General features: G+C 43.3%; 1 protein-coding gene across 1 annotated transcript; it reads right to left on the bottom strand.

Moving 5' to 3' along the window:
• Positions 1-3,002: 3,002 nt before the first annotated feature.
• Positions 3,003-15,156, bottom strand: lpla (lipoprotein lipase a). The gene is made up of 10 exons (XM_083648198.1): positions 14,922-15,156; positions 13,489-13,685; positions 12,371-12,550; positions 11,424-11,535; positions 9,796-10,038; positions 7,973-8,215; positions 5,939-6,059; positions 5,536-5,718; positions 5,019-5,126; positions 3,003-4,324 (listed from the first exon to the last, which is right to left on the bottom strand). The coding sequence occupies exons 1-10, from the start codon at positions 15,016-15,018 to the stop codon at positions 4,273-4,275; spliced, it is 1,536 nt and encodes a 511-aa protein (XP_083504324.1). The 5' UTR covers positions 15,019-15,156; the 3' UTR covers positions 3,003-4,272.
• Positions 15,157-15,588: the final 432 nt, after the last annotated feature.

Here is a 15,588-nt window from a genome sequence, read left to right as displayed (position 1 = left end):
ATTGATTACTGGAATACTGGAAAGGCCACTGGATGTTAGGAGTCTATGAGAAAGCCAACATGGTCTCAAATTAAGTGGATTAATGCCATTATGATGACCACTATTTTCTTGTGTGCTTTTGAAAATCTTAAAACACTGATTTGTACACAAAGTGGTGATGGGAGAAATCATAGAGGGATATTTTGAAAGTTGTGAAATGTCAGCTCTAAAATTCAAAGCAGCTGTGAACTGACTAGCCCTAGTGTTAATGTAGAATAGCTAGTATAAATATAGCTAAAAAAATATAGAAATGACAGCATGAGTTAATGGTCATCCAATTTTTTTCATTTCAGAGGCTTTGTATAGATGCCAACTGTTGCTCAATGCCTTTCCTCCCTCAAACAGTCCAATGGGAATCTCTTTCAGGAACTAGTCCACAAACTCAAAGAATCAGAGATATAAAAACATGCTTGTTTTTTTTAGTCTTAAAGGGACAGCGCACCCTAAAATCCAAAATACATATTGTTCCCCTCACCTGTAGTGCTATTTACCCATCTAGATTGTTTTGTGTTAGTTGTCTGAGTTTTGGAGATGTCAGCCGTAGAGATTTCTGCCTTCTCTCCATGGAACTGGATGGCACTCGGCTTGTGGTGCTCAAAGCGCCCCAAAAAAATACGATTGAAAAACTCAACAGCAATGTCTCTTTTCACAAATCATGACCCAGTTACTCAAGATAATCCACAGACTTGTTGTGAGCAGTTTTATGTAGAAATTATTTTTGACCAAACTACACCCGATAGCTAGCTGCTGCTCTAGCTGCTGCTGGTTTCATGTGGGAACTAGTGGGTGTAGTTTGGTCGAAAGAAAATAGTTCCTACATGAAAGAGAAGTCAGACATCTCTGTGGCTGATATCTCCAAAACCCAGGCAACTAACGCAAAATGATCTAGATGGATAAATAGCACTGCAGGTGAGAGGAAAAATATGTAATTTGGATTTTAGGGTGAGCTGTCCCTTTAATGTACATTGGTTCAGTGTTGCATAATATGTTTTGAATTGTTAGCATTGCAATGATGACCTGCGATAATCCGTAGCTACTATGAGAACATGTTGGACAATGACCTCTGTGTTTGAGGAGCAGGGCTACTAACAGTCATGTGTTGCATGGGCTACAGGAATGTACCATCATCCAAACGACATCACGATGCAGACTTCCCTCTGGATGTCCATGTGAAGCTGATCATGTGTTGATCTATCTATATATTACTGTCATTTCCTGAACCACATTAATAAATACATCTGAAATATATTGTAGACGATGTATCATTAAGTACCGGTATTATCATTTAGCTGACCATGACATGTCTTGAGTTATCTGCCTTTTTTTACACAATAGCATTTTTAATGTGTAGCTTTATAGCATTTTTTTTGATTTACTGAAATGTTGCATAATCTTATTTTGGAACAGGCTGGCCAAGCCTCTTTACAGCCTCAGAAACTCCTCTGTGCTGTTTGTCTCATCACAATTCTACACTGAACCAAACAACATACTCACCACACCTAATGCTGAAAACACTAAATCCACTGGACTGGCGAAACCACGCATAATAATACAATTATTATAAAGTTTATTCAACTCTTGGATTACATGTTTAGGGTAGGACTCTCATTTACAATGGTGCTGAGTTACAAAAACAAAACTTATCAAAACTAAAAGAGAGTGAAAACTACATTAATATAAAACAAAGTTCATCATCAAATACTTGATAATGCTGCAATGTTTAGGGTGTAAAGCTTCAAGAGACACCATTCATTGCATGTGGGGCAATAACCTAGAATGTACAGGGATACATAGGCACAGACTGTCTACTGTTGTCAAGTTCAATGTTGTTGATTATTTCAATGTAAAACACGAATTAACACAAATTCATGTATTTATATAAGTGTTGTATTGATGTTTATAATGTTGAAATGACTGTGCCTCAACTAAAGGCATCACTTTGCTTACATTATATTACAACCTGTGCGTAATAACTATCAATTCTATAGTTTAAAGCAATATTCCACTGTGCATTTACCAGGTTTCTACCTGTCAACTTTCAAAATGCACCGGATCCCGCCTGGGGATGCTGTCACCACTCACACAGCTTTCTAAATCAATAATGCAAAATGTAGTTCTTGAAAACTGACCCTGGACACTCAGGCATGATATGATGCAGGCAGGACCCCTCTGCCATGTTCAAAGCATAATTTTCTTGTTAGTGACAATGTGTATCTCTGAGGTATGGGAAAGAAGGAAGGAATCCTTCATTATTTTGAATTCTGAATGAGCTTTTGGATACTGTATCCTGAACGTCATTGTTTGTAATGTAATCAGTGGTGATTCTAGAGTCTGTTGCGGCCCTAGACAAAAATTCCAAGGGGCCCCTTCCAACCAGCGTTCTTTCAATTCATAAAGTACATATGTTCTCTTGAATTTAAAGTGAAATTGAATGAACCATTCCTGTCAAACGTGCATGATTCACATATACATTCTCTTGAATGTATGTTTCACTTTCAATTCAAGAGCATGTACATGAAACATACGAGTATGATGGGAATGACATGGGGCCTCTTTAGGGGGGTTTCAATGTCATCGCAAATCATCCATTGGTTGTTTATGGGGAGGGAGTTGCGGTCACTGCTGTGGAGTAAAGCTTCTCAGCCATCGGAGCCCCCTAATGACCTGGGGCCCCAAGCAATTGCCTGCATTGCCTGTTCAAAAGCTGCGCCTCTGAATGTGATTTGAAATTGCAATGTAGATGGACAACATGCATTCTATGTTTTCATCATTGTACCTTTGTTTGATCACTTTGTTTCACTTACAGTGTGTCTTGTAAGCCTATGTGGGCTGGGCACGTATTCTACTATAATTAATCAAATCCAATCAAAGCATCAAATCAGTGTGAGTGGTAGTAGCTGCCGTGCCAATAGTGAGGGTTAACCAGGAACTGGTCTATATTTATTTGTCTTAATAATTGCTTAAGATTCAGGAATGTCAGGATATGTATCTCTTTATTAAGATATCATGTTGTGTTTCTCTGTACAGTGCACTGCATTTCAATTCATAAAAGAAAATGCACTCAACAGCTGGCGTGGAGACCAATTTGATCGATCTGTCCAAAGCCTTGTGCATCAAAATCACAAAATCTTCATCTATAAAAACACAGACAGCAATGGAAATTTGCGAAAATATATTACAGCTTAATATACAAATATATACATATTGAATATATACTGTACATTCAATAAATAGAATATGAAATATTCTTGGGATGTGTTACGGCTATAAACGCTTGCATGTTTATTTGCGGGAATTTTGTAAAGGTTGACCTTTCAAAACAATGGTAAACTGCAGGTAAACTGTTCCAGGTGAGACACTGTTGTTGACCTATTCATTAAGTACTTTAGCCATGATTTAAATGTTTAGCAAATGACCTCAGTTCATTAAAAATGACCAAAACCAAAAAATGCATATCCCAGTTGGACCGCAATGTGAATGACCATGTGATCAAATTGGCTGCAGAGGGCAGGGAGCCTTTTAAAGTGACCAGTGCCAAACACAATAACCAAATGCAATCAAGGTACAAGCGAGGCTTCAAGAGATCTGAGGTGAACATAAAACTCTCAGATCACTGTGATTGTCCATTCAGTACACAGTAACAACGTCTTTGGTCCCTGTTGATTGTGGGCAATTAGTGGTTAGGGCGAGACAAACATTAGAGACAAAATTATCATTTTGCAAGTGTGAAAGAAAAAAGCCTAAATTATGCCTCTCACTCTGAATCATTTATATATAAACAATTAACCAAGTTCACATAGGCAAAGAAAAACACATCATTTCAAGAGTTCAAAAGTGGATCAGAATCTGTATAAACAGTACATAATAGGCTACAACAGCATAAAACAAATGAGTAAAACAATATGCAGCAAAAGCTACTGAAAGATTGAAATAGCAAAATGTCTTCGCGTCATTACGATGACACTTGTAACATTTGTTCCAGCAGCAGAGGTTAGCGGAAGACATGATGAGAGATATGATATGATGAGACGATTGATTTCCAGCACTATGGATGAGCTTATGGAGGTTGTGCTGGGGGCTGAAGTGGTGCGGCCATTCTGGATGAATCAGAAACAACATCCTGTACGCGTCCAGTTCCTTGCATAAGTTTGGCCAGTGTTGTTCTGTCCATCTTTGGCTCTGTGTGTGTAGAGATGGATGTCGTGCAGTGACAGGATGTGCTCAAGTGCAACTTCATGCTTCGTTCTGCCCAAATTGACTGCCCTGCGTCTTCAGCTTGTGCATCCTGGGAAGGAGGAGAGATGATGGTGAGCAGGAGAGCCTGTATCAGCATCTAACAGTAGGCTGGTAAAGAAAAACATGCTGATAACGTGATCTGACATTCCGTTTCATTCTACCACCTATCAGCAATAAGTAGGCGTGCCCCCGACACACTGCTTTGAACTTGCAGCTGAGCGCACTGCAACCTTCTACTGAGTCATTCTGGACGTTGATTTCAGTGCATGGAAGTACTTGCATTGACAGACAACTCCTTCAGCCAATCAGCGTCGCCAAATCCATTCCAAATGGCGAAAACGACTGTTCCGCGGAGAAACTCAGCTGGTGCAGACTCTCTGGTTCGTGTTTACTTGTAGTTATTGAGTCTATTTCTGTAATGACTGCACTTACAGCTGCGTTTACTTTACTAAGGTTATTTACTGCTCGTTGTTTCGGGAGAAGCCATGATGGTGTTTTGCCAGCGGCATCCCTGATTGGCCAGTTACGTCGCTGGGGGTGGGAGGGAGTCCAGACTGATCGGTAGATTGAAACCAGAATGTGAGTTCACGTAATCAGGATGTTTTACCAGGCTAATCTAACAGTACATAACACGGCTTCTTACCCAATCTCCTTATTAGTGTATCATTGTATGACGAGGCACATTCAGTCGACAAGCTAAAGTGATTATATGAACGTTTCCTGTAAGCTACTCTTCAACTTACAGTTTCTCTTTGCGGCTCCTGTTGTCTTCTTTTGACTTGACAAAGGTGGCGTCCTCTCCTCCCCTGACCAGGTAGGCAAACTCTCCATCCTTCGCACTGAAGATCACCCTGCAAACACACAGGAAAATAACATGAATTCATTCAAATGTTGTGAAAAAAGAAAAGCAGTCAATATCCTTTACTATTTGACATAGCTAGTCCTACTGTATGTCTGTGTCTCATGATTAAAATCAACCAATCAATTAAAATCAAGTTGAAGTAGATCACCACATCTATCCTAATTATTCCCACATGCTGCATGCTAAACAAGCTACATGATGAAACATCCTATGTTTATAAATTAATCTGTAACCAAAAGGCTGCACCAGCTCCAGCATCTTCTATTCTATTCAATTAAATTAAATTCTATTCTATTCTATTCTATTCTATTCTATTCTAATGTGTCCCATTCTATTCTGGTTAATCATATCTGTGATGTGACGTGGAGAGGGAAGGCAGCGGTAATAAAGAAACGTACTTGGACTGCATCTCCCCAGATTTGACGCGCAGTTTGCGGATGTGGAACTTGCTGCTGCCCCACCAGTCCGACCAGCTGAAGTACGCGTCCTTCTCCCAGCGCAGCTTGACGATCATCAGGTCTCCGATCTCCACGTCGGTGGTGAGCAGGAAGGACACAGTGCTGTTACCGTTTAGGACCGGCCTGCAGGGGTCAAGGAGTAGCAAAGTTCAAAGGTCAAGCTGGACGGATTATACACTAGAGGCCGACAGAAGGTGGACAGAGGCATTCATGGCATGTCAGGAGACGGATGGTCGGAAACAACTCACATGCTGCATGTGTGCGTGCGTGCGTGCGTGCATGTGTGTGTGTGTGTGTGTGTGTGTGTGTGTGTGTGTGGGCTATAAGCTGTTATTGTACATACAAGACGAATGGGATATTCTCCTTCTCTCCGTGGGTTCCGTACAGGGAAATTTTCAGCGGCTGCTCCGTAAAATTCAGCTGCTCCGCACTGAAGAAATGCACCTTCACCTGGTAGTGGAAAACTGAGAGAGAGACAGAGACAGACAGACAGACAGACAGACAGACAGACAGACAGACAGACAGACAGACAGACAGACAGACAGACAGACAGACAGACAGACAGACAGTATTAGTGTATCTCAGCATGAGCACACCTGCAGCCTGTCCAGTTTAGACACATTCTCTCACAGCTTGACTGGCTGACGTCCCTGACACACCTTAGTCTCTCAAGCCAGTCTATCTCTTCCACAAGCTTCGAATGCTCCATTGACAGTCTGTACTTCAGCCCGTTAACATTTAGACAGAGGAAGTTGTCATCTTATAAAGGAAAAAAACATTTCAGACTGGAAGGAAGATCAATGTGATCAATTTTCGACCAATCACAAGTGGGGAAATGAGCAGATATCCCGCCTTATTTTGACCGGATATCCTGATGTATTTTTTTTAGTACAGACGGGTAGGCAGGAGCATTTGTAAATTGCGGGAGCCAACGTGTCTATCTCTTGAGAGACCACTAGTCCATACTATTATGCCATTAAGCCCTTGTTATCCCTTATATCCTCATGTGATGATGGCACACTGTGTTCAAGCACAGATTTGTGTCTCTTCTACTGTGTTTGGGTTAATGTAAATGATACGCTCATACACACACATATTAACTAATCAATGAAATAATTAATTAAATGATTCATTAATTATACTAAGCTGTTGACCCCCCTTACAGCTGAAATGGAATATCCTACTACTACACCCACCTTACTACCACCACCACTGTGAGCTCACGTCCAAACATAGTTCACAAATATAACTTGTGGAGTGGTCCGACAGTATCCAGTATCCACTTTCCATGGCTAGTGAATTACATGGGGTGGTGTCGCATTCCCTGAATAACGCAGCCTCCGAGACACACATGACCTCCTCCTCATGTGACACAGCGGCACACTAAAACTGTGTTACTCTGACGCTGCCGCTTCTATCTGCTAAACTAGGCTGCGTCATCCTACTATCTCGCCGAGATAGTCCGAGTCAGGTGACTGATTAATGGTTACTGTATTTTAGCACAGCTGTGTGGTGATGCCGTACTTGTGTGTAGCATGCACACGTGTGTGTGTGTGTGTGTGTGTGTGTGTGTGCGTGTGCGTGCGTGCGTGCGTGCGTGTGCGCACGTGTGTGTGTGTGTGTGCGTGCGTGTGCGCGAGTGTGCGCGTGCCAGCGTGTGGATGGTGTGGTTTGGAGAGTTTCATACTTGTAAATGTATACATTCATGCATTTGTGCATGTATTCATTTACATGTGTGTGAATGTGTATCTGTTTCTTTGTCTATCTACTGTGTGTAGTCTATTTGTATCAATAGTAACTGCACTAATATTAATTAAACCGAGTCCAGCTCTAAGCAGCCAGCCCTGCAATAAGTACATTCAACAACAGTAGCACATACACTGAGGATTACTCCACTTAAAGGACTGTATGTCCATCAATTAACTCAGCTCTCAGTAATCCAGGGGGAAGTGTAAAATCCAAGCAGACTTTTCTACAGTGGCTAAACTTATTTCATCTCTTTGCTTATATTGTACAGAACACTAATGGCTTACTGCAGGGGTTTTCAAAGTCTGAGACTGTGGGCCTCCTCTCAGCTTGGACAAAGCCCGCCCCCGCTTTAGTTTACTTGCTAGTCTCGCTCAATTCCTGGATGCCTATGGGATCATGCTTATGTCATTTGACCCCAGACAAAATCACACACATTTTAAGCTATTTTGATAACTAATGTAATAACTAATGTAAGGTTTTTTCCCACTTCCATTCACTGAGCCTCCCCTGAAACTGTTTGGCACCCCCCCCCCCCCCCCCCCTGCGAAGGCCCGCCCCCCACTTTGAAAACCTCTGGTTTACCCAATCTTTTTGGATCAAGTCCATGCCATTCTTCCTGGTTCTTTACCTTTGTAGGGCATCATGTCGCGCGTCTTCAGGTACATCTTGGCGCTGCGGGGGGCGCGCACCTTGTTGATGTTGTAGCCCAGCTTGTTGCAGCGGTTCTTGCGGCAGCTGAGGCACAGGCCCTTGTTGAAGGCATCTTTGGAGCTGCAGCGGTACGCCATGCTCTGCTGCTGTGTGTTCACCAGGGAGTCGATGAACAGGTGGATGGAGCGCTCGTGGGAACACTTGATGAGCTGGTCCATATCTGTAGCAGGCAGAACAGAGAAGCTAATGAAGCGCAGGCAGCGGGTGCCCACATCCTCTGTATGTTTCTTTCATCACGCAACACATACCGTGGAGAAAACGCCACTAAATCGACTGGATTGACCCAGATATTATTTCTCACTTAGTTCCGCCCGGCTCAATGAACACAAACACAAAGCGTGTCTTTCTCAATCCACACGAAACATGGCTAATCTGAACCTAACACGCCGCGTCTGTGACATATGTGTTCCACAGCTGGGTGTGTTATGGCTGCAGGCAAACATCTGTAAATTGTACCCCTGAAAGGTTTTATGGGGGCAAAGTACCTGTTTACTGCAAAATGGATCTATCTTGAAAATTTACAACACTGTAATTACATACATTTCTCTGTAATGCGGTCAGAGCTGTGTATTTACAGTGCAGCGTGTCACTTAGTAAAAGGCGGCGCTGCGCGGGTCAAGGAGGATGAGGACGGCGAGGAGGCAGAGAGACGTCTGTCGTTGTTGGTGATTTTCAGAAGGAGCGTTTCTGTGCTGTGTTTTTTTTTAGCGGAAGCCCGATTGGAAGGGTTTATAGGGGTTCGTGGAGTCGAGGTGGGATTTGAGTGGAGCAGCGACAACTCGGATTTTAGACAGAAAGAGGAGGTTGAACTTTGTAGATGGGCCTGTTAGTTGTTGGGGGATGTCAGGGTCAGGAGCAGGTTCTGTCAGTGTGAGGGTGGCAGCAGCGAGCATGGGGGGCGGGCGGGGGGGGAAGGGCAGTGGATGAGGAAAAGTAAATTATACTGGTGATGAGTGAGAGAGAGAGTGAGGGGAGGCAGGCCTTGACTAGAAAGGAGGGGGTAGGGTGGAGGACGCAGGTTGAGTACTTCATGCTACAGGGAGTGACTATGGAGGAGAGGTCAGCTTCAGGATGGACGTAGTGGGGGGTCGGGTTGAAGGCGAGAGAGGGTAGTGAGTGACTGAGGCTGTGTGTGTATTGTACAGTATCAATGTTGGTTAGGAATAACGATAGAAGTTATATTTGTTGGTGGTGAAGGAGTTAAAGATGGTGTCCATCAGTTTGAGGAGTTCATTGTGGAGAAAAGCGTTTTGGGGTTGTTTTAGCCAGGTTGCACAATGGAGGAGTAGTGAGAGGAGCTTGCCCTGTTGACGGCATCTTTGTTGTTGGTGAAGTTTGTCGGCATCCAGGTGGACAGTGAGACGGGTTCTTACCACAACAACAACAACACTCACCACCACAGCTGATTCAGTGTCATACTGTCAAATCAAAGCTGGCTCAGAGTGTCTGGCGCATTGGACTGGAACTCACATCACAGAGGGCGAGTATATTCTAATATGGTAGTATAATAATAATAATAATACTCATGTGATACTTTGTGGATACTCATAGGAAAATTATCCTTTTACTTGTCCTCCTTTACAGGTGTGGGGGGCTTGAACACATGCTAAAGCAACTACAGCACTTATAGTAGGCCTACACATATTTTTCTGGCGAGAGAATGAAAAGTAGCTCAAAAGTAACATCAAACACAGTGAAGAACAGACAGTGAAGAACAGACAGAGTGTTTGAAGTACATACTCTGGAGGCCTTTGATGCCTGCTGATGCGATCCCGATCAGGGTGTTCTGGATGTCGCAGCCTGGCTGGAAGGTGCCTCCGTTGGGGTAGATGTCGATGTGGCCCACGGGTCTCTGGATGCCGATGCTGCGGTCCGGGGAGCCCCTGGTGTTCGTGTGCAGGACGTCCACAAACTGGGCGTCGTCTGGGGACAGCGTGCTCTGGTCGTCCGCATGCTCGAAGGTGGGACCGGCGGGATCTAGACCTGGATAAACAGAGGAAAGGATTGAGTTGGAGTTTATTGATTCTCGCTCACAGTATTTACTGAATAAAAGCAGAATTTACACGCAGAACTGTTAAGATCTAGCTATTGTTTTATATCTATTGTTTTATATCTTCCTTTTTTATCCTTTTTTATGATTTTCCCGTCAAAGAAAGAGCGAGAAAATGAACGAGAGACACAGACAAAGGCAGAAAGAAGTGTCTCTCTACAGAACAGCCCGGTCGCCTATGGATTGATCTATCTATAATAGCCTACTGTACATGAAAACATTGGAAATATGCGTTGGGTTAATCCTCTTTGTGCTGCGGGGGAAGTTCTGCAGACCACTGAAGCTCAGCCAGAAGCTCAACAATGTGAGGCACTGATTATGGGCTCTTAATGGTCTGCGGCTCTCAGATGGCAGTAAACACACCATTATTCTAAGCAGGTCAGAGAGATCTCAAAGCTGGATCAACTTCATAGTGACAAACAGGGCTGACTGGCACCCACTAGCTACATGCACTCGTACAATAAGCGCTTGGAATGTAATGAGCAGCAGATTAGATTTGAGTATAGTGTGCTGTGTGGGTTTTACAAGCAGCGCTGAAAAGTACAGAACATACGCATACAGCACAGTGCGATAGTGTGTTTGCAAGCACAGAATCATTGGCTCAAACCAACTTTAAAAATTGTAACTTCATATCCAACATACCCATTTTCTTCTGCGTAAGCAATAAGCCAGGAGAGGCTTAAAGTAAAGGCAATAAAGTTTAGGGTTGTATGACTCGTGATTTTTTAGTTTGTGCATTAATATTAAAATTAAACGTTATATTAAGGTCAAGGGTGTGGGTTTTATCGACGGGTATTCTACAACAACTTCAAATGTGACTCAAATCTGAACTGAGGAATGCAAACATCCATTTTAAATTCTAATAATCCAATTAAATGTGTTAATGCATGCTGTTTCTGTGTATTGTGTGCGTGGCCTCGCCTGCTCTATTAGCATGTGCAGCAGACAATCGCCTGCTCTATTGTGCAGCGCACAATCGTCTGCTCGCTCAACTTCGCATCACTGATGAATTGACAGTCTGATGAGGTCACAATGCCTATGACATCATCAGTGCCTATGACATCACTGATTATGTCACAATGCCTAGGACATCATCAGTGCCTATGACATCATCAGTGATGTCATAAGATGATTGGTCAATAATGATGTCACTGATGACATCACTGGTGATGTCATAGACATTGTGAAATCATCAGTGGGACAAAATGTAAACAGACAGACAGAACCCACTTACTCAATTTTATATAAAGAAGAAGATGCAGATAGTTTGTGTGTATAGTGTATGCAGATGATGGCACACTGGAGTTGTTAGTCTCACCTGTGATCCTGCTGATTTTGTGGTCAGTGAGGTCTCCAGCGATGCCGGCCACATGCGCTCCCAGACTGTAACCCAGCAGATGAATCCTCTCCCAGGGCAACTGCAGCTCATTCTGAAAGGGAAGTGTGTGTGTGTGTGTGAGAAATTGGTTCTCAGTGGGACATCCTGGGTAAAATAAAGGTTGAATAATTGTGTCTAAATGCATCTTAAGTCAAAGTTACTGCAACACTTGAAAACTCTGTGCACCATGTATAATTGAATGCTGCAGACTTGTTGCATGGATAAAGAGTAGCAGTAGCGTACACTGAACCTGGTATGGGCAGTTCTCTGCTTAGAGTTTGGGGATATAATCCAGGGCATGGATTAATGTGTGCGTGTAAAACCAACCCCCGAAAGAGATGATGAGTGAAAATATACAAAAAGGCTTCTTTCAAATGCAGTTTCTGCCAAAACCTCGCAATGTGTAACACTGGACATCATGTAAACAAAGTGCAAACACATGCCAATCCTTTGCCTTCAAGATGTTTAAACAAAGGCTGCACTCCGCTAAATACTGAGCCTTGTAATGAGAACAAAGGCTGCACTCCGCTAAATACTGAGCCTCGTCATGAGAGGCTGCTGCCGACCACAGACATGGCCATAAAAATTTATAGGCCGTGTAAAATCATAACCAGAAGGAAAACATATCCGCCGCACCAAAATATTACATCAAATATTACATCATCAGCGACAAATTGGTCACAATTTCACTGACTATTTTCATTTCCAACCAGGTTTATGGGTTAACGCTTATTTCTGAGTCTTGTTGGCACACACGACGAGTGTGGTGATATTTTGGTCGTAATAGTGTGCGACTGTATGTGTCCACTGGCCCACATTGAGGATCTGGAAAACATGATCCAGCTGTCGAAAAACCAGCTGGGCGGTTGCTCTATCAAAACACTCACTTGTATCCAGCTGACGAACTTGGCCACGTCGCGGCCCACTAGCTTGGTGTAGGCTGCAGAGGTCGGGTAGTGCTGGTTGGCCCGGGTCAGCCAGTCCACCACGATCACATTGGCACTGGGCACCCGCTCGTAAAGAGCCGTCACCAGCTTGGGCACCCAGCTCTCAAACATCCCTGTGACCTGTAGTGCGCACGCGTACGTGTACACACACACAGACACACACACACACACACACACACACACACACACACACACACACACACACACACACACACACACACACACACACACACACACACACAGACACACAGACACACACACACACACACACACACACACACACACACACACACACACACACAGACAAACAGACAGACAGATCTGAGGTTAGCTGCAGCATGGCGTGTTTCATTTTGGCCTTAGCCCTCTTTCCATTTGACTGGAGAGCAGCCAAGGTGGTCATCAGGTTCAACTCTTGCATGATTGGCTGTAAATCACATGATCAGAGGGGATCCGTGCATGGAGCAGATGCATTGCTGGCTCATGAACTCTTTGCCTCTCTTGACTGTAATTACTTACCTACTGCCATGCTAGCTTATATTCATCTCACTTTACTCGATGCAGACTCATCATAATTTTGGAGGAGTTGCCCCAAAGGTTGTGAGCACATAGTCCCTATTCTCAGCATTGTCTTGATGACAGCGTAGGTAAGACTCAAACCCTGTTCGCTTTATTGTGCAAAATACCATCGAAAGGTTTAGCTCACTTGGTATCCATGACACAATTTCTCTAAATTGATGGCTTGCAGCCAGAGTGACGTAAGCAGGTTTTTGACAAACTTTACATGAGAGCCAAAAGAAGTTGACCTGATGACCTGGTGATAAACTCATCATATAAATAAGACACAAATAAAAAGGTTCTTACACTCCTAAACAGATCTTCTCAAGAGCTTTTATTAGATATATCAAATCTAAGTTTTTGCCCAGAATGTCAGTTATCCCCGTTCTGGCTCCAAGCCCTCAAAACAGACTGCTGAGATAGCCTATAGTTGTTGACGTGAGCATGCATGGTGAGCTGCTGATCCCACATTATCATTAACACCAAAGAGTCTGCCATACCGTCCAGCCATGTATCACAATGAAGCTCTGTGTCTCTGGGTTGAAATGACACTCGGCGATGGTCTCTGGCTGGCCAGGCACCAGGTAGCACTCGTCATCGTCCGGGACGTCCGCCGTCCGCAGGGAGAACTTGGACACGATGCCCGTGTAATCTGTGATCCATTCAGCAGTGGTGGGCACGGGGGCAGTGCTGTTTGCTGTTAAAACACACACACACACACACACACACACACACACACACACACACACACACACACACACACACACACACACACACACACACACACACACACACACACACAAACAAACAAACAAACAAACAAAACAAATGTTCTGTCAATGAGGTGCATTATTGTGGGATGAGGAAAATGGACAGAGGTGACAAGTACATGCACTTTAATCTGGGATTCTGGCAGTGGAAAAAGTCAGTCTTTTAAGAGATTATGAGCAAATCCATCTGTCCATGCAACAAACCATGGATTATGGAGCAGATTGAAACACTGATGGCCTATTCATCCATAACCCTTTATCAGGAGACACACTAAACCTGAATTCTAGATTTCTAAATGATGAAATCTACTAATTTATGTTATATCAAGTTGCCCAAAACTCATGAGTGCAAGTCAGTCGACCAGGCAGTAAGCATGGCTGGGGCATAGAGCAGGGCAGTGTCGCCCCCTTTTGCCTCTCCAGTGCATTTCTACCCGCATGTTTCATTATGACTCAAACCATTAAAGAAGGTTAATGTTTCCTCCTGAAGTAAAGTCCAGTTAGTCTATCCAACTTAGCACTGGATGACCGTCAGTCTCCAGGAATCAGCCAAGCTTCTTTTCATTATTACAATGGCACAGCCTCGGATTTCTAAAGATAAGACAAGTCGTTTTCATAGTAAAAAGTAGTAGTAAAAAGAACAAATACAGGGGTTTCCTAATAATCAAATAGCCTGCAAAACATGTGCATTTTTTTTTACATAATAGCCTAATGTAGCACCAAAGATAATTTATTTCAATTGAATTTAAAATAGGCTACTTTTCATATTAAGTTTTTCTTCTCTGCCCCCCCCCCCCTTTTCTCCCTTTTTTGTAGCCTACAAAAGGCCTATAGAAGAGGCTTTTCTATAGGCGCACATGGCCGTGATTGGTATGAAATGGGGTGCTGACCATTGTTGACCTGCAGACCTGAACCCCTTTAAAAGCCTTTCCCCGCGGGGTTACTCCCGGTCAAAGCGGAGCACGCACGCACGCACCAATTAAGCCGCATCCCGTCAACACAAATATTACAACATACTTCATCAGAGACGATCAACACTGAAAGTTTGTCCACCCACTCCAGTCCATCGACATATAATAAATTCATATATATCAGTGCTCCAGTCCCACAACAAATCTAAAATGTGTTTTAACACAATAAAAACGCACTGCTGGCAGTCTTACCAAACACACTGGTGGGCTCAGGATCAGAAGAAAAAGTTGCACAGATTTTTGCCAAAATTATCCAAACAGTCAAAAAATAGATGTTTTCTTTGCCCATATTATAAAGAGTTTTTCTATGGGGTCCAGAATAAAAAGTTCCCTGCCTGGATGCTGGTTCAGCAGTGGTATATCCAATAGAAGTCTATTAGTCAATTTCACGCAGAACACTGGTCAGAAAGCAGTGTAGAGTTGCGGTTTGGAGTAAAGTTTCTTATGAGGTCTGTCACAGTTGCCGCTCCAAGTTATCTTTATGAACGGCTCATTTGAATATCCGAACACCATTGGCTGGGGGTTAAAGGGGCGGGGCTTGCACCTCGTCCAAACTCTAAATCACTGAGGAAATCATTCACAATCTTCTGCAAGAGCTGGCCTCAGGCTGACATCAGCTCTGCGCGGTGCACACTCTGTGAGGAGGGTTCATTTAGCCTACCATTAGCATAATCATCATCTGAGCCAAACTGTGATTTAATTAAACTAACCCAATCTGCTCTATAATTCTGTGTTTTACCCCTTTTCAACACTATTGTCCTCAATAGTTGCTCAATTTTCAACAAAGTCCAGGAATCCCATTTTGGAATTATTAGCCTATGTAATTTACATTATGTTCATGTCTTATACATTTGATATT

Source organism: Poromitra crassiceps, assembly GCF_964638095.1.
Source record: "Poromitra crassiceps genome assembly, chromosome: 12".
NCBI lineage: Eukaryota > Metazoa > Chordata > Actinopteri > Beryciformes > Melamphaidae > Poromitra > Poromitra crassiceps.
This window is presented reverse-complemented; position numbering and strand designations above follow the sequence as displayed.